The sequence below is a fragment of the Numida meleagris genome, chromosome 1 (genome assembly GCF_002078875.1).
Source record: "Numida meleagris isolate 19003 breed g44 Domestic line chromosome 1, NumMel1.0, whole genome shotgun sequence".
Taxonomy (NCBI): domain Eukaryota; kingdom Metazoa; phylum Chordata; class Aves; order Galliformes; family Numididae; genus Numida; species Numida meleagris.
Genome location: NC_034409.1, coordinates 66,774,190 through 66,792,710, shown reverse-complemented (window position 1 = coordinate 66,792,710; position 18,521 = coordinate 66,774,190). Strand labels below are relative to the sequence as shown.

The 18,521-nt window shown below is 45.6% G+C and overlaps 1 protein-coding gene across 11 annotated transcripts in view; it reads right to left on the bottom strand.

The window, feature by feature from the left end:
* SOX5 (SRY-box 5) overlaps window positions 1-18,521 on the bottom strand; it is a 459,770-nt gene that overhangs the window by 276,196 nt on the left and 165,053 nt on the right. For 2 of the 11 annotated variants that reach the window (XM_021391417.1, XM_021391495.1), the window contains exon 1: window positions 17,926-18,101. The exons of 3 other annotated variants lie outside the window; for them this stretch is intronic. In XM_021391417.1, the coding sequence (XP_021247092.1) occupies window positions 17,926-17,963 (38 nt within the window). In that variant the 5' untranslated portion in view covers window positions 17,964-18,101. Of the gene's footprint in view, window positions 1-12,401; window positions 12,598-17,925; window positions 18,102-18,521 lie in introns of those variants that run through there. 6 more of the 11 variants (XM_021391427.1, XM_021391503.1, XM_021391441.1 and 3 more) reach the window with 4 other exon arrangements.

Genomic DNA, 18,521 nt, shown 5'->3' with positions numbered 1-18,521 from the left:
TTGCTCACTTTTTTTTTTTTCCACTGGATGATGAATCCCCAAACCCGTATGGCCATCAACCTCAGAAAGGACTAAAACACCCTTTGTTCCATCCACCCCCTTTTTTTCTTCCTTTCTGCCACTCTCTTACATTTCCAGCTGCACCCTCCCCAACCTAAAAATTGCCAGCCAAACCCTCCTGTTCAGTCCGGTTGCAGAACAGAATGAAGCACGGCCAGAAGAATTACCTCCACCACTCTGAAAAAAATAAGAGAGAGAAAATTCCAAGAACAACTACCAACCATTTACTGCACAAGAAGTAGGACAGAAGAATGCTAGCTGGCTCTCTCATGCGAATTTATAAACATACATGATGTTTCCCTTATCATCCTCTCTCCCATGCCCCTTTTCACCCCACCACAAGACAGTGGTTGTTCCGCACATGTGCACTTCCCAGTAAGGCCCAAGAACCTCAAGGAGTTACGAGCTCCTGTTTGGCACCTTCTGAAGCCTGTGAGGAGGACGCCTGACCCTGAAGAGTTCTCAGCATCTTCAGCTGCCACTGATTCCAACAGATACTTTGGGCGCTCTATTTTGAGCTCTAAAATATCAGGCTAATAAGTCACTATTATTTATTTTTAATTGAGCTATGGTAATTTTCTGTAGACCTTTCTACACCTTGTAAGCCTACCTATTCCAATCTGTTAGTCTGATACTATCTATCACATTATAAAAAAGAGCTTCATGTACAACAAGTATGTCCCTTTCAACTCTGGATAGTCTATGATTCTAAATACCTCTAAATAAGTGTTATGCTGAATGTCTAGATGATTCATCACATAAAGTTGGAAAAGGGACCCTAGAAGAAGTACCCTACTGGCTGGGCTGAATCGTCTTTAGAGATATTGATACAATTGTTCTGATATTGTATTTTGCTTATAGTCCAGCTTTTTTAACACACCAAAATGAGCCAGTATTTACCTACAGCAAAATAGTTCATTTCAGTTCTTTGCCATTATTTATTATAGTCAATTTGTCATATCTATATTGCTTATATCATTACTGACACAGCTATGAGTAACAGCATGTATCATGCCTCTTTCTTTCTGTATACAACTCATATTCAAATAAAGAATAGAATATTTCAGCTAGATGAATAACTATTAAGAGTGTACATTCAAAAATCAGAAATCAGTTCCTCATTCCAGTAAGTGACTGCAGTCATTCATTCTATCCCTGCCGTAGATCCTGCTCTGCTTTACAAGAGAAATGTCCTAACAACCAGGCATTAGGAAAATTCTGCTGAAGTTTCATCTCTCTGAAAGATAAATATATTAAAGAGGTCTTTCGCAAGTGATAAAAAGGAGAGGAAAACAGTCACAAGAACAAAGGAGAACGAAGAAAACAACAGTGCTGATTTGCTGGTACAGTGACACACTGTTCTAATACAGTTGTTTCGGGACTTCTACCATCTGATAACATGTATTACTAGTGCTCTTGTTCTACTTACTCCTGCTTAGAGGCCCTGGCTTGATTATCTGACTCTGATGGAAGTCACCAAGGCACATTCATGAAGCAGAGCTTCTGAACTGAAGGACCCACATAACTAACAGGCATGCAAAATTGTCTTGGGTAGGAAGAAGCTGTATGTACCTAGAGCTTTGGAGAGTCACGGTCATACCGTGCTGCTTTAATTCTACTCCCTTAATAATCAATGCTCATTAATTAGAAAGGAAATAAAGAAGAAATAAAAATAGGTTACATAAAGGAAGATGTAATCAAAAGTTTGAAAAATAATTTAAAATCTCTCAGTCAGCACAATGGCAAAATGCAGCAGGCTAGCTTGTCTGACTCAGGTGTGTAAATGGACAGTAGGAATCTCCTCCTGCTTTTTAGGATGAATGCCCTACCTCAGGATTAGATGTTATCTCCTTCCTACCCAGATACTTACACAACTTTCAATGACTGTATTATATAACCTGTAAGACACTACATATGTCCTACTCCTTATTCTACATCACCATCCATTGTAATCCTAACTTTAGCATCACACAAGACAAAAGGAAAATAGACATTCAGACTCGGACTATTAGCATTGTAACATACATCCTACTGCCAACAAAATGTAACACATAATAATGATACTAAAAAATAATAATGAAACTAAACTGTATTAAAATGGGCCCAAATCTGTTGTTTAATCGATGTCACATACCCCCACTGAAGCTTTGCACAATTGCTTCTTCATTCCTGAAACATGAAGTCAGTCCAAGGGGACTCAAAGCTATGCTGTATTTTCCATTTTTCACTTCAATAAATATTACAAATACATTACCATGTATCTGGGATTTTTCTGCAATCATAGTAACAAACCAATGTTTTCATAATGTCGCCATAAACCGCAGCTATTACCTCACACAAGGGCACCATGTTTTGGCAATGCAGTGCAAATACTAGGAACAACTTCACCATCATCTTCCAAAATAATTCTCTGAACACATTTCCCAAAACTCTGTAGCAACAAAAGCTCTGGTGCTTCATCCCTTCCCTCCACCCTCTTGATGAATGAAAGAAAGCAGTGAAACAAGCAGTGCCCTCTTCCGTACTTTTTTCTTAAAAGGACCTGAATCAGAGTCATCAGTCGTTAAATCACGCTGAAGTCAACAGAAAATATTCCAAAATGTGGAGAACTTACGCTTGTAATTTAACCTGTGCCTATACCACATTTGGTACCTGAGTCGTGGGGTGGTCTGCAGCAAAGCCTGAATTACACCAAATGCATAAGTAGTACCCCCATTTTAAGTGGCAATGATGCTATTTGTTACACAGAAAACAATATGAAGATAGGTGGAAGTTCTTCTGTGTCCTGATCTTATAGCATGTCTAAAAGCTACAGAACTTCAGAGGCATCAAAGCCACTCAGAGACTAACAGGACCAGCCTGTGTCTGTGTATTCCAGCTACCTTATTCCTCATCAGATTCTACTCAATATGGTGTCAAGCACCTTACTGTTAATAAGGATTAAACCTATTTAATTAAAGCATTTCTAGAGATCGCATCACTATCAGGCCTGATTAATGGTTCCTGAAGTCCACAGCAGCTAGGCTGCATTTCTTACATATTCTAAATATGACTGTGTATTTGCATTCTGGGTTCTTTCTCAGTTAAAGCCAGTGCATGCAAAATAAATTCCACAATCCCACATTTTGTATACAAAGGGCATCACACACATCCTGCGAATTAAGCTATTCTCCTGAAATTATCTTAGTCTCACACAATCACACTTCAAACACTCCATATGTCCAGTTTGGTTATTCCTCCTTTAAAAAGCTAATAAATGTAAGACTTAAATGTAACTGTATTTCATCTAAAAACAATTATGTGCGGTACTTTGTGCCAGGAAAAGCATCAATAGGAATCATTAACAACGCTTCCACTTTATTCTCGTCCTGTTTAATGGGCCCAATCCAACATCCAAGTTAAGTCAATGAGAGCTTTATAATTGTTTTCAGTAGGAGCTGGACAGAGCCCTATGATCATGTGGGGGCTTGTGAAAGGAGGCAGAATGACGAGCAGGCCCTCTGTTTGTTCACATCACAATACTACAAAAGCAGAAGAACAAACTTCCCCATGATGCTCGAGTCCAAAGCCGCATAGGAGCAAGTTACAGAAGCTTTGGAGGTGAGGGCAAATGCTGATCTCTGCACTTACTCAGCCCTTGTCCTCTTTTCTAAGACCACCAATGAGTGCACCGAGCTCTGTCAAACGTGAAACAAGTTCTCATTTGCTGAAAACCAGACTGACACAAGATGCTCAGTGCCTGTCGAGAAGCAAATTCTTACTATTACTCTCCTGAAGTGTTCTAAAAATTTGAAAAAAGTATGAAAGATCCACCACTACACGTACCCTCCCATTCAGCAGGCTTATTTTCATCGCAAAGAAAGAATAAGTCATCCGCACAAGGGTTACAACACATGCATATTGCTTCGTTGAACTCTACCTGATGAATGGCTCTAAAAACACAGATGCATTTATTTCAGGCACTTACTTTGACGTTTCATATGGATAAAAGTAAGGACAGAGGAAAAATAAGCTCTGATTTTGCCCCAGGCACCCCTGGAAGTGGTACAGTTCTAAACAGATCAGAAGCATGATCCAAACTATTAAAAACATTAAATTACTCCTACATTCTAAAAGGACACACAGATTTTTTTGTATTAGCTGGCTCACATGAAATTCTTTCACACACTAGTTTTTATTTCTTTACCAAAAACATGCACTCTTCCCCCACGTGTTTGTCCTTTCCTCCTGCTTTCAGTGTTAAATAATACATCAGAATCTTTGAAAATACAGATGTTACAGAGCCTTTGAAATGCAGGAGCCAACTTCACTGTAGAGACATTCAGAACTGGAGCAAGGGCTTCCTGGAAGGCACAAGCAGCACATGGTGCTTCAAGGGATTTCTAGAGTCCTGTCCCAACCTCGCTTTCCCCCATACACTGGAGATGGTCACAGAATCTAATGCTCCATTGCAATACGGTGCGTGCATATTGTCGACTTCATTTTATTTTGGACTCTAACAATGACAGGCAGTGAAGAAAGCTGAGGTTCAACCTCTGAACCCAGTCACTCACCCCCAGCCTCAGTGCAAATGCAACTGGAGCCTGATGACAAGGGGGAACTGACCACAACCCAGAAGAAGCCGCACCAGATCCACCAACTGCATACTCCTCTGCCCTCTCTCCGTCTTAAGTTTTTCTAAACCATATGTTTAAACTTACTAGGAAGGGTGACACGATGCAGCAGTTTGCGTAAAACCAACAGCACGCGACACATCTGGAATTACAGCAGGGAAAAGAAGGGGAGGAAAGAAAAGGAAAGAGTCAGCTATTTGTTCAGTCCTTACTAACAGCATGAGGGAACTCAGGTTAACAGTGTAAATCAAATAAAACAGTGTACAGATCCAGCTTGCAAGTTACCATTTCAATGAAAAGGGGGACAACAGCAGGCTGTTTCCAGTTGCAGTCACACTCCCTTACCAACAGTCTTCCCACCATAACCTGCCACACACCCACCCAGGAGCTTCCTGCAAACCACAGTGGGTTGGAGGAATCTACAGAAAATAAAGTGACAATAAATATGACTATGTTACCTAGAGACGGAGAGAGAGGAAGCAAGGAAAATGGCCAGAGTGTTGACATTAGTCAAGTAGACTTTCCCTTCTAAAATTTCCATGAACATGGGGCCAAATAGTAAAGGTTTCATTATGCATCCGCTCATTACGGAATTTCTGCTTGCCCATACCAGAACACAGGAGCTCATTCTTGTGTGATCATTAATGCTGAAGGGCGGATCAGCTGCTCATTCCCACTCCTGAAGAAACCCGCTTTATGGCATGCAACATGAAGAACGGTTCCACTGAGAAGATGCTCAAATAACTTCAGTACAGTCACTACGGGAAGACATGGTGGCCTGAGAACTCGTTTCTTTGGTTTTGCTTTCCACTAGAATCCCTCTTTAAATGGGTATGGAATTTTCTTAAGCTTAATAGGCTTGTTGTTCTCATCTCCACTTGTGAGAATCGTGGCGCTCCCCATAAAAAAAAGCCAGAAAGTATGCTCATGGGAGAGGACTGAAAGAAGAGCTGAGGGAGGAAGAGTCAGGATGGGAATAATACACAGGACTGAGCCTACTGGCTGGTGGGGGCTGTAACCTTAAGCCTTAGCAGTCTTATTTCACACACGTATTTTAAAAAGTTGGATTTTTGCTGTCCATACATTATGGTTCATCTAAAACTATGTGGAAGCTTTTCAGTTTCCAGTGTTATCATCATTTTATCTTTAGAGATCTGACTTTATCTTTCTTTCATCATCTCAGTCGTTCTCTACTAAAGAGAGGCTTAGGCAAATAAAATGTAATAGTTAAAAGCAGTATTTTCTCAAGACCGCGTAACAGAGAGAAAAGGAAATCTTTATAAAATGAGAATGTAAATAACAATTAGTCCTTTTATTCACTCTCCTGACATCTCAGAAGCACACAATCCAGCCCTACTTTTCATTTAAAAGTACATTTATTGAGAACAGCATTCAGCACTGTTATGATCTGACATGAGCAGCTCTCTAGACACAGCAGCAAGAAACCTTTAGCCCTGTCCAAAGGTGTTAACAATGCAGTACTAATGTGACACGGCACTAAATGGATGGCCAAACACAGAGGCTTTGTTACATGCAGGAGGTTGCATTTTCATCATCTTTTTCCAAGCGTGTACCTAAGGAAAACACTCTCTAACCTTTTCATTAAAAGCATTAGAAGCAAAGAAGAAACACATTTTGTCCCGCATATTTTTTGGACAAATCTAGAAAGGCAAGGAAAGAATACCTAAATTGCAAACAAAGAATGAAAGCTACAAATGTTTTTGATTTTTTCTTTTTCTTTTTCTTTTTTTTGTGGCATCATGAATTTTCTTCTGCTTAACCTATTAAGAGTTAAATGTGGGCTCGTCTGAGTATCAAATTAATATATACTCAAATCCTCTCCTAACTCTCAATTTTTTCATATATTTTGCAGATAGCCTTTTACCAAAGATTTCATACAGTCTAATACATTCCAAGTCTTGTTTATAGATTAATTTGGTCAAAATCATTGCAAAATTTACGCTATCAACTTTGTTTTCTATCTCTGCATTGCTAAGGGAAAACCGCGGTCCTGATTTAAAGCTGTAAATTCAGATCAAATGGGAAAGTGTTAAATTCAGAAGGGCTTTTGGTCCATTAACTTCCATGCTGATTTGACACGCTCTGCAGTGCTTGGGCAACAGACTCTGCTACACAACGTATTCCTAAGCAAACAGTGCTTTGTGTCATAAACCATCTGGGGTGTCAGCTCCAAGGGCCACTCATCCAAACTCCTCTGATACGTCTGGAAATGCTGAGGTGCAGAACAGAAACTTTTCTCCACTGCAAAATCCCTTTTGCAGGAATAAGAAGGCACTGCCATCAGAGGAGCAATGGAAGGAGCAAAATTTTGGCTGAGGCAGTTGTTTTCATTATTCTGCTGAAGAAAACCATTGGATACAGAAGCTTTCTGAAAACACTGATTTTTCTAAGGTACCAATAAAAGCGATACCATTCATAACCTGGACAGTGCTCCCTTTCATATCAGAGCCTATGGTTGCAAAGCTAAGTGCCAAGCAGATGGTTGAAATCTGTTTTGTATAAAAAGTGTGCGCACACGCGGTTTTTTTAGATCCAGTTCTTTGTATTCATATTCAGGCCTAGGTTCTAGCCATCAAAACACTGGCACCGAAGCAATCATTAGCAGCATTTTAGGCAACTGGCAACTAAGGTATTCACTGTTCTCCACAAAACGTTCAGCTAATATCTCCCAGATGTATAATTAAGGCAAAAGATCATCTTCTTAAATTGGTATCAGTGCTTTGGATGGCCTTTCAATAGACTGCATATATATGTAAAAAAGCTATTTTATTTATCTTCTTTTTAAATAATGTTCTAACTTCTATTACGCTCTAATTGTTTATGGTTGCTTTTAAAAACACAGGCTTCCATATCAGACTCTACGCAAGTATAACAACAGCAACTTCATTCATCTCTTTTTCGCCTTTCCTTTAGATACCAAGAAAGAAATTCCCTACATTATTTTAATAACAATTACCCGCCTTTCTTATTCGATGATCACTTATTAAATAATATGCTTTATTTGTTTTATCTGATCTAACGTAACAACATATGATAGGCTATGCCTTTCTGGAGGGATCTGTCTGCAGCAAGGGCCGCAAGCCCCCAGCGCTGCTGATGTACACCGGACAGCCCGCGGCACGGCACTGCTGGCTCAGGCACCTCTCCCAGCTCACCCGAGAGCAGGCTGCTCACCGTCACCAACAGCAGATCCAAAACGCTCCCCAGCATTTCAAACCCTGCTGTCTGCCCAGGGTTCTCGTGGAATCTGGGAGCTGCTGACAATAATTTGCCTGGTGACAAATTAACAGAGGTCACAGTTTTGACAACCGAGGTTATCAAACAAATGTAGACTGCATTTTTTGCGCAGCGGTCTCGCTTCAGACCTCAGTGGGCACAACTGGGAGTCGCTACCTTCGAAAGCACGCAGTTTTCAAAACAAAGATTAATTCTGTGTACAGCGCCAAGTCCACAAAGGCCCAGATGTTAGCTCTGATGGAATTCAGGTGAATTTTCATCACTGCCAGCCTGATCGCACATATCTGCCAGAGATACCGTGTTGTTTGGGATGAGCAGTTAGTTAACATCTCTTCAAAGCACACCCGTACAGAACTTCTGAAATCGAGAGGTCTGTGGAAGCTTGCAGAAACCTCTCCCAGTACTTGAGAAAGTCTAACGGCACTGCAATTGACGCAAGTCAGCTGCAGGTTGAGGAAAGCCAGGCTTGCTCTACCATCTCCTCACTGCTCACCACTCCATGCCTCACTGGTGAAAAACACCAGCCTTCTTCGCAGAGTTGAGCAGAACATTCATTAACTAGGCTCACATTTTAGGACCCGACACTGAGCTTCAGCGCAGTGAGTCCAAACACTCGGTGTGAATGAACATCTTTTAAAATGATGCCTTGCCTGGCCTTACCACAAAGTAGGGCTTTGTGAACACACTGCTGAATAACTACTACTGAAATACGGCGGAACGTGCCTGATTATAATCCATTACCTTGAAAGTAGTTTCCCTCTTAAAAATCTTATCTAAGAAAATAACTTAATAGCTCAGTCATAATACTCATAGGCGACACAGATCAAATCCACCCAGCACTCCTCAGTTTATTCTGCATGCTGCTGAGAGAATGGGTAAGAGAGGCAGTGTGGAGACTGGACCCAACCCGCCTGCAGACCTCTCCAATTCAGCCCTACTCTTACCGAGCACGGCTGGAAATGGAAAAAAAAATACTGAAATAGATTAGAAAAACTTTTAGTATGAATAACAAAGTAACTCCTCCCTTTTAATAAGCTTGTCTCATTTCCTTCATTTTGGATCTCGGTGGCACATGTAAAAAACAGATGTCAAACTCGCGGGCAGGGATCACGGTGCATTTTGTGCTCTGTGCCGTGGTTTTTGCTTTTCAGCAAGTTGGTTTCTTGCAGCGGTTGCCTACATCGCTGCGTTCAGTGGAGTCTGCTCCTCTCATTAATAATCTCCATGCGAAGAATTTTTCCTGGACACCCCCCATGCCCGGTCCTTGGTTATAGAACATACGACAGCTCCCGTACGTGTGGCTGAAGATGTTAATTGTTCTCCAGGATAAAACCTTTCTGGCCTGTCAGCTGCATACGTTGTCTCCCCACTGACTCCTAAACACTGCCCGCACTTCCCAGCCATCCCCAGGTAGGGAGACAGCACCAAAGCTTGCCCCAAAAACTGGGGAGGTCCAGAGACCGCATCCCCTGCCAGCCCTCACTGCACAGCTCAGGCTGTAAATACTTCTGTACTTCAAACCGTTAATTATACTCCGAAGTCCCTCTTTTACATAGTTAAGTAATTTCAATATTACATTTTCATCTCGCTAGAAGGAGACCTTTAGAAATTATAATTGGGCTGACAGAAATCTGTAATTTGCAGTTCTTTGGAGCTCAGGAACGAAAAGGATGGTCTTGAGGTTAAAAAACAGAACTAGCGGTCAGTACCTCTGGCTTCTAAACACAACTGTGCAAACCATTTTGTGACACTGTCCCTCAGTTTTCTCATCTACAGGCTGAGGCTAATCTTGCTTCTCAATTGAAAGAGCAAAAAAATCTTCATGACTTGTACAGCAATGTTTTCCAAATGCTCTAAATTTCTAACCAAAAGACATTATTGGAACTATTAATGTTATCAGTACTTCTAACAGTAAAACAACTTCTACGTACATATATGTAAAAACTATACAGATATAGAATACGCATGCACATACATCATTCGATTTATAAACTCTGAAGCATGGTTTCAGGACTGAAATCTCATTCATGAACCATGCTAGGGATCTCTTACCTACCCTCCGTTTCTGAATTTTTCCCATACAAAGACACATTGATATTAGTCTAAGCTCCAAGCACAAAGGCTGCTCTGTGGAATGGCAAGAAACCTTCTTTTTTGTGTTTGTACAGTGACGAGCATAATGGGGTCCTGATTCAGGATGCTTGCACTCTACAAAAACAGACTAAATCAATGACACCAATACACATGCAGATTATCTATAAAGTAGATACATGGCATACAGGACAGCAGTACAGCATTCTTCCCAAACATTTCATGGCGTTTCAGGAAAGCACCATAACCTAATATGTTTTATGAGTCACGCAAATAGGTTGAGAGCTTGGGCAAGAAGAGCAAAACTGAGCAGAACGTACAAATTAGAAGGAAAGGATGAGTGTTTTCTACTGGGAAACCCTGCCACACTCCCCTCAGCTGCAAAATCAGAACCAACCCGATGTTCATACAGTTTCAACAAAGATGAGAATCAATAGCCATCTCTACAATACACTGCCCATAAATAGCTCCTTAAATCTCCAGAACCTGTGAGCAAAAGACAAACCAAAGTCTGAACCTGAAAAGACAGCGGTATTTTCTACAGCTCTGTGTATTTCAAACTCTGAAGCCTGGGTATTTTTAATGGAAGTGGAGAAGAAATCTATTTGGCTTTACTCAGCAACTGCAGAAGGAAACAGTACCAAAAGAACTGTGTTGCATGTTCTGTTTTCACTTGATTTCATTTAGCCTTTCAGTTCTATTTCAGTTTTGTTTCATTTAGCTTTTCTTTTTTTATTTTAAATCATCATCATATTTTGGTGATTCACATTTCACACCAGCACAGGAACAAGTCATGTAAACACAACACAACAAAACGACCCAGTTTGTTAATAGACATGCCAAACGGGTAAGAACATCCTTCCCTCCACCCTTACCAACCATCACCTTCCCACACATCTCATCCTTATCCAAAAAAGCCTCTGCCCCAGCAAGGCCACAGCATCAAAATTTAGGGAGAAAACCCTATGAATAGAAACCTGACTAAACCTTCGGAGAAAATGTTTCCAAGTCTTGCTTTACAATGTGCCTGCAACGAGGCCGTTGAGGGAATTTCTCTAGAAGCAGACGATTTCCCTGCAGTCGGATACAGCGCAGATACTGCAGTGAGCAATGCCCGCTCCCAGTACCCGGCCCCACCAAGGTGACCCAACCCTAACACAGGCAGGCCTACTCCAGCACAGATGGGACACAGTACTATGTGCCCATCGTTCAACCTTGTTTTGAAGCAAGGAATGCCCCCAGAACGACCACCCTATAAAAACCATACGCAAAACTGCATCTTTTGGGCTGTGATGGGTTTTGGTGGCTTCCCACTCCACAGAAGCACAGCCCCTTTGGGGCGCTCAGCAAACGGCAGGTAGCACAGCCTAATGCAACCCAGTGATGGGATGCAGCACACTGCCGGGAACACACAGCGACTGTGTGCTTTTCTAGGCTCACGGTTTTAGTCGGCCAGACAAGGAGTGGTGAAATCTTTTCAGTTAACCAGGCTACAAAAGTAAGAACAAAGTTCTGACTGGTTCCGCCATCTTCCTTCCTCCTGCTTCTGCACTGTCTGTGGAGCTGGCACACAGCTCCGGCTTGCCATCAGATAGATCACCTCTGCCCATACCCAACCTGCAAGGTGAATGGATGGAAGCTGGGACCTTTTTTTCACTCTCACATTCTTAAAATCAAGAAAGCGACAAGCTCAGCGCCAAAGAAACCAAGAGGATGACAAGTTGTATGGGTTTCACTTTACATAGATTACATTCCCAGGTCTTTTTTTCTCCAGAGCTACAAAGGTGCTGAAGTACATTAGATGTAGACAAAGATCTTAACTACTTAAAATGAAAGCACACCCCTGGCACAGCATTCCTCCCCACTACAAAAAACTGATTATTCCCATAAGAAAATTCAATTTCTATTCACGTGCCATATATTTTTGCCCCCAGTGTAGTGGAATTATGGTAAAACTAAGCAAGATTCTATGAAGAGAGAAAGAAATATGCAACAGTAAGACTAAAATACAACCATGCAGAAAAATTAGCACTAAGGTAACATTTTATGAGGTACTGAGATCAAATAGCACTAAGACACGCACATCCTATGGAAAAAAAGAAGCAGCAACGAAGTCAGTCTGTATGAACTTGAGAAAACACGATGGCAAAGTACCGGTAAAACAGAAATAAAATAAAATTATTATCAATCTCAAAGAAGAGCTGCCGATGTGAAGTTCCACACTGGGTCTTTCAAACAACCAAAATAAAAAGTATAAAAAGGCAATCGGGAAACATATCAAACACCGATTTTAAGAACAACAATACAATTACAATAAAGCCTTCATACGATTACAGTACAGCCTTTATAGTTACGAACGGAACGACTGAGAAATGTTACCTGACTGATCCCACACCACTTTTAAGGGAAACAAGGTCAATGCCAACGTCAAACTTTCGGAGTGAGCCCCAAGCTTGTTCTCATGTTCACTCCGACGGCGTTCTACAAGCCAAACATTGTACCACCGCGCTGAACAAATGGCTTTTTTTCCTGAAAGTGACGAAAGGACAAGCCGGAGAGAAGCGCCCGGACGGACCCAGCGGAGGGGGCAGGAGAACGCTCAGATCTCCTCGCAGCAGCCCGCCCCCGCCAGCGCACAGCATGGCAGCCCCGCACCACGGGCAGCGCCTCGCCGCCCCTCCGCTGCCCGCAGCACCTGGCACGGTCGGCAACAACACGTTCTTCCCTCCTTCCTTTTATTTTTTATTTTTTTAATCGTCAGAATTAAGAAACACTGCACTCACCCTCAAGAGAAATTAATAATAATAAAAACCCGTAACGCAGCGTATTACTCTCATACGTCTCTCCATCCCCACCCACTGCGCCCAGTGCCACGAGCAGCGCTCCCCTCAGCGCGGGGCAGCCCGCAGGGGCCGGGCCTCCGGAGGGGCCTCTCTCCGGCCGAGCCCGACCCGTCCCGTCCCGTCCCCGCGCCAGGGTCCCCGCTCGTCGCCCTGAGGCGCCCCCCTGGCGGCCCAGCGGGGAGCGGCGGCCCGCAGAGCAGGCCTGGCCGCCCGGGAACGTGGCCCGCCGGGTGCCGCCTCGGAGCGGTGCGGAAGGGAACGCGGCCCGGAGCTCCCGAAGTCACTCCGCCGGGCGAGGCGGTGCGAGAGCGGGACGGAGCCGCTCCGCTGGCAGATCCTGTGGCAGGCGGGCAGCGAGACGCAGCTTTTCTGCTCCTAACAAGCATCGGAGCGTCGTGCGCTCTCCGAGATAGATGAAGAGCCGCGAGTATTTTCAAAGGGAAAAGCGCCTGGCCGCTCGGGATGCTGCCTGCTTAGCATCAGCGGGGACGCACGGCAGCCACCAACGAAGCGCTGCGAGCACCACGAGAGCAGAACTTGTAGGCACTGCGCGCTGGCAGCATGCGCAGGTACACGACCGCGCTTCTCCCCTCCGCTGCCGAGCTCATTACAGCAAACCAGGCCCGAGCAGGACATCAACAGAACAGACAGAGCCGAGAGGACGTTAGACTCACTTCTGCAAGTGTTGTGAAGGCAGAGGCACACATCAACTTGAAGGTATCCTACCCAGCATCAGGAGATCACATCACACAAATGCCCATCCCATCATCGGGGCTCCACGTTGACATGCCTCAGCTGGGCACTACGTGCCGCTTACAGCATAAAGCCATAAGTGCTTGTTAAAAGCTCCCCAAGAAGCAGTAAATATTTTGTAAACTATTTCTGTATTTCACATCTCCGGACAGCAAGAGGAGGAACAACAATTCCTCTCCTTCCTAAAGGTACCAATCACAAACACTACGCACACAGACACTGCAAGATGCGTGGTGGGAGAGTGTGTGTATGTGTTTGTGTGTGTTTTAATTAACTCCTTGAATGCATATGATGAGCCAGCCACCCGGAATTAGCAATGCCAAACTCCCGATTTGACTCGAACACAGTGAGCACAACAGTGGGATTGTGCGGGCTGGTGTGTCACTCAGCCTTCTCCCGCTTGGGCTTTTTTTGCTCTCCAAGACCGGGTCACGATCGCAGCAACTGGTAAATTGTGGAGGTGGTCATTAAAATCTATAATCTGTAACAGTCAACTTCTTCCTCGGCAAGCGTGAGCACAGCAAGCGAAATGGGAGCACACAGGACGCTAACGAGTAGCCCGCGAGAGCATTAATTCCTTCAGATTCATCTCAGAGAAATGAAATCGCGCCCGTTTCTGTCGCGGCGAAGAACCACCGGCTGAAACCTCCACTTGGCACTGCATCCATTCTCCAGGCCCCAGACCCCAGACCTGAACACACAAGCCCTAGAATCATCTTCTGAAAGCACCTCAGAGAAAGGTAAATGCTACTTAGCCCAGTACTAAAGAAATCTCACTGGCTTACTTTAAATGAAGGAGTAATCACTCTTACGTCTACAGGTAGGTTTTAGGAGAGTGGGACATCACTCTGAGCAAGGCGGCTGGTAGAAAGGCATTATTCTTTCTCCAAAACTCTCAGCAAACACAGAAGAAGGAAGAAAGCTTTTAGGGTAACTTTAGCTAAGAAAAGCACTTAGGAATACGCAAAGTTTCCTTTTAGGAAAATGATTTCTCCATTTGACAGTGTTGGTACAACCCCAAAATAAATTCAGTGGGAGTCTGAAATGACTCGTGCAGCAAAGCGGCGCAGCAGCTAAGTATATTTCTCTCCTCCCAGCAGAGGCTTGCTTTACATCCTCGCCTCTCCCTTCTACGTGCCGTTCACCAGCACGCAGAACGCTTCCAGGGCACGGAACCAGTGACTGGCGATGCTGAACTTGTTCTGCTGTCCCCATCCCACCGCTCGGTCCACGCCTTTTGTCTGCCCCAGCTCTGCCTTTCCCCTGAGGAAGCACTAACCTCGCCTTCCCTCTTCCACACACACTGCAGACTTCCTTACCTCGAACTAGCGTGTCAAAAGAAAGGAAAGAAAGGAGAAAAGAATGAAAGAGAGAAAGGGAAAGGACGTCACTTGGTCCTGATGCCTAATGGAGTCTCTCTCTCAGTCTACAGAGAAATGTAAATATGCAGTAATTAATTTGGGCTTAAGAACATTCCCTACACTGGGGACATTGTTAAGCAGTCGCTTTATCTATTTTTCATTTACCAGATTTTATTAAGACGTTAAAACTTTATGTTGGGCATTTCCAAGATCTCATCATTCGGTACATTTCACAGCTGTCCGTGACGGTTCCAGCTAAATTCTCTCTACATTTCCACAGAGCAAACTTTCTTCCTGTTGTGGCCATACCTGGTATATTTATGCATAATAGCCCACCTTTAAAAATATAAAGAGCAACAGAAGAGTTGTCATTTTTGAGATGTTTTAAGCCCATTCAGAGTGCCACAGGTAACTCCCAGCGCACACCCTAGGAGTACTCCTGCCCCATGAAACAAGTGGAGCAGTTTCCAGTTACAATTTCTCCGTGCACCCCTCCTGCAAACCTCATCCCCCGCGTGCATTGTGGTGCTCCCCTGCACCAGGCAACAGAGCCGCCACAAACAGGAATAAAGAATCAAGGAACTTCTCGGGAAAGCACGACAGTCCTCACGTTTTTGGCACGACAATTAATTATACATGCCGGTTCACAAAATCTAGTGCAATTTACTACTGATGCTGAATGAATTAATGAGTGTTTATCCGTCTGACACTCGGGATCATTTTCATTCCAAATGTGTACCGCGAATGCCCACGGTAATGACCACAGCCGCCAGAGCAGCCCCATCGCCTCAGCTTCCCCAAGTTGAGGTGTCCAAAAGTTTCGGTGCTGCCTGCAGTTCCCCAGGATGCACCCAGACACCACGGAGGGGCGGGAGGGGAAGCAGAGAGACCCCCCGAGTGATGTGCAGGTGCTGAGAGCTGCGCTGCGAGCACTGTGCCTGACAGCCCTGCACCTTGCTGCTCGAGTTCAGCAGGGAACAGTGGGAGAAGGACAGCAACAGCACAACCGGAGCGGTCATGCAGATATGACGTGTGGGACCCCAGTGGCTGCACAACTGTGCTCCAGGAGCAGCGTCTGCTGCCGACGAGGGATAACAACCTGCGACAACCGCCTGAAACCCCATCCCCTGCACACCGTGCCCACGTACACACACGAACCCCGCATGCCCACGTGTGTCTGAGCATCCGTGGGGGAGAGGAAGCGCGTCCTCACGGCCGGCTCCTGGCAAACGCGTATCTGTGACATGGGCAGGGGCTGCTCTGTGTGCCTGTGCAACTCCAGTCAAACACACGACGGGTAAACAAACGGTAATGATTAACAGAGGTATTGGTTGGGATTACCAATTTCAACTGCGGGGGGAAAATCGTAAGAAAATGAAAAAAAATAAGTGATGTGTCCCGAGGTTCGTTTTTATTGCTTCCCATTCCTAGCGCTCGCTGTTATCTGCGCAGCAAACGGAGAGCGGTGTATTGATTATTTAACTGGAATGTGCACAGGAGCAGCGCTGGGATCCCTGAAAACAAGACGGATGCCTACAAAATCGGAGTGGAGACGCTCGCTTTATTTCTACGGTAGATATTTTATCCAGAATGATTTGTTTGTGTATCAAATTTATATAAACGCCGAGAGACTTCAGAGGAAGAAAAGTCCACCAGCAGGAAAATGAAAGGACCCATTCTGCCTCCCAGGCTCTATACGCATGCTGCTCACCACAAAGTTCAAAGAATAACCCAACCCGCTCGCTCGAACACGTCTGGATGGGACCTCGGCGAGGCCGACGTTGTACTTTCATCTGTCCATTGTAGGGACAGAGGCACTGCCGCGATGCTGCATCGCTTCAGCACAGCAGCACCAGCAGTTTCCTCAGGTAGTTGCACTAAGTTGGTACGACGCACGTGTACAAAAGCATCTTCTTCTATTATTGCAGTGATAACAAAGCAAAGAAAAATGCCCGGTATTCCACGCAAGTCTGGAAAATTGGTGGTAGGAGGGCAGCGCGGGGAGCAGCGCCACACACCAGCCCCACTTCTGGCAGAAAAGCGCTCTGCTTGCAGAAAGAGGGCAGAAAGCGTTCAAATAGTTCTTTTCCGCACTTCCCAATTTCGCTTCTCTCCGATGCCTCAATTCGGGCGCTCCTTCCCGTCCTCCCCTGCCCGCTCCCACCCGTTCCCTCCCTGCCTCCCCTCCGGAGCGCTCCGAGCGGCGAACAGCTTGCCTGAGCATATTTGTACCCAGCTGGTCTAGCACCTAGCTCGCACCGCACCGCCGGATACAACCAAATGTTTATACAGGAGGGAGCTCGCACCGAGACGAGCCCCCCCCCGGCAGCGCATCCCTCCCGCCCGCGGCCGGGGACGGCGGACTCGGAGCGGCGCGGGGGCTGCCCGCACCCGGGGGGGCCGCAAGTTGGCAGCAAGTTTCCCGGCCCCGCGGCGGAGGGCCGGGCCCGGCGGCGGCGCGGCCAACAAAGGTCGGACGGAGCGGAGCGGAGCGCTCCCGGCGCGGCGGCCCCAAACTTTGCCGGGAGGGCACCGCGCCGGGCGGGGCCCCAAGAGACAGCCCCGTGGGATGGAGCCGCGCGGAGCGGAGCATCCCCGCATTCCCCCCTTCCCCCCCACCGTGACAGCGGCGAGGTGACGCGGGGCGGGGTGGGGGAGCTGGGGCATCGCGCCGAGCGCGGGCATCGCGCAGCGAACACCGAAGGAAACACGGGAAAAGCGAGAACCCCCCCGCACCCCCCAGAAAAAAAAAAAAAAAAAAAAAACGCCAAACAGCAGCAATAGGAGAAAAAGCTTTTTATCCTGAAAGGAACTCTCATTTCACTTGTTAGTCAGAGCTTAGAAAAGCAAACACTTGCCAAAAAAAAAAACCCAAAAAAAAAAAAAAAAAAAAACAAACGCCAAACCCATCGCAGCCCTTCCCCCCGCCCCACCAAGTCGCCTCACCTTTCAAACTCCTGAGGTAAATCAGGGTCAGTGAGCATGCTGGAAAAGCGCAGTTTCCCTTTGTCACAGCAGCCACCTATGGTCGCCTCCGACTGAACCTGTCAAGTGAGCCCGAGCCCTCCACACCGATGGATTTTCTCCCTCCTCCCGCCTCCCTCCCGGCGCGCTGCTCTGAGCGAGGGCTCCTTGACCAGGCTCTTAAAGGGGCCGCGCCGCCGCAGCCCCGCTCGCCGGGCTCCCCCCGCGGCGGCGCGGCGCTGCGCACCCGCGGCCCCAAGAGCGGGGGGAAAAGAAAAATAAAGAGGTGGGGGGCTGAGGAGGGAGGGGGGGGGGGGTTGGAAGAGCGGAAAAGAATAAAATAATAATTAAAAAAAAAAAAAAAAAGCCCGAAAATCCACCTAAACGGAGAGCAAATCCCCTGCGCTGAGGAAGATCAGCGGGGAGAGGAGATAAAACGAGAGCGGAGTGATTAAATGGAACCAGTTACCAACTCTCTGCGAGTTGCAATGGGGGAGAAAGGATAGGGCGCAGAAAAAATGTTACCAAAGGCATTTGTGCTCGGAAGAATTTCCACTCCTTTACTACCCCCCGCCTCC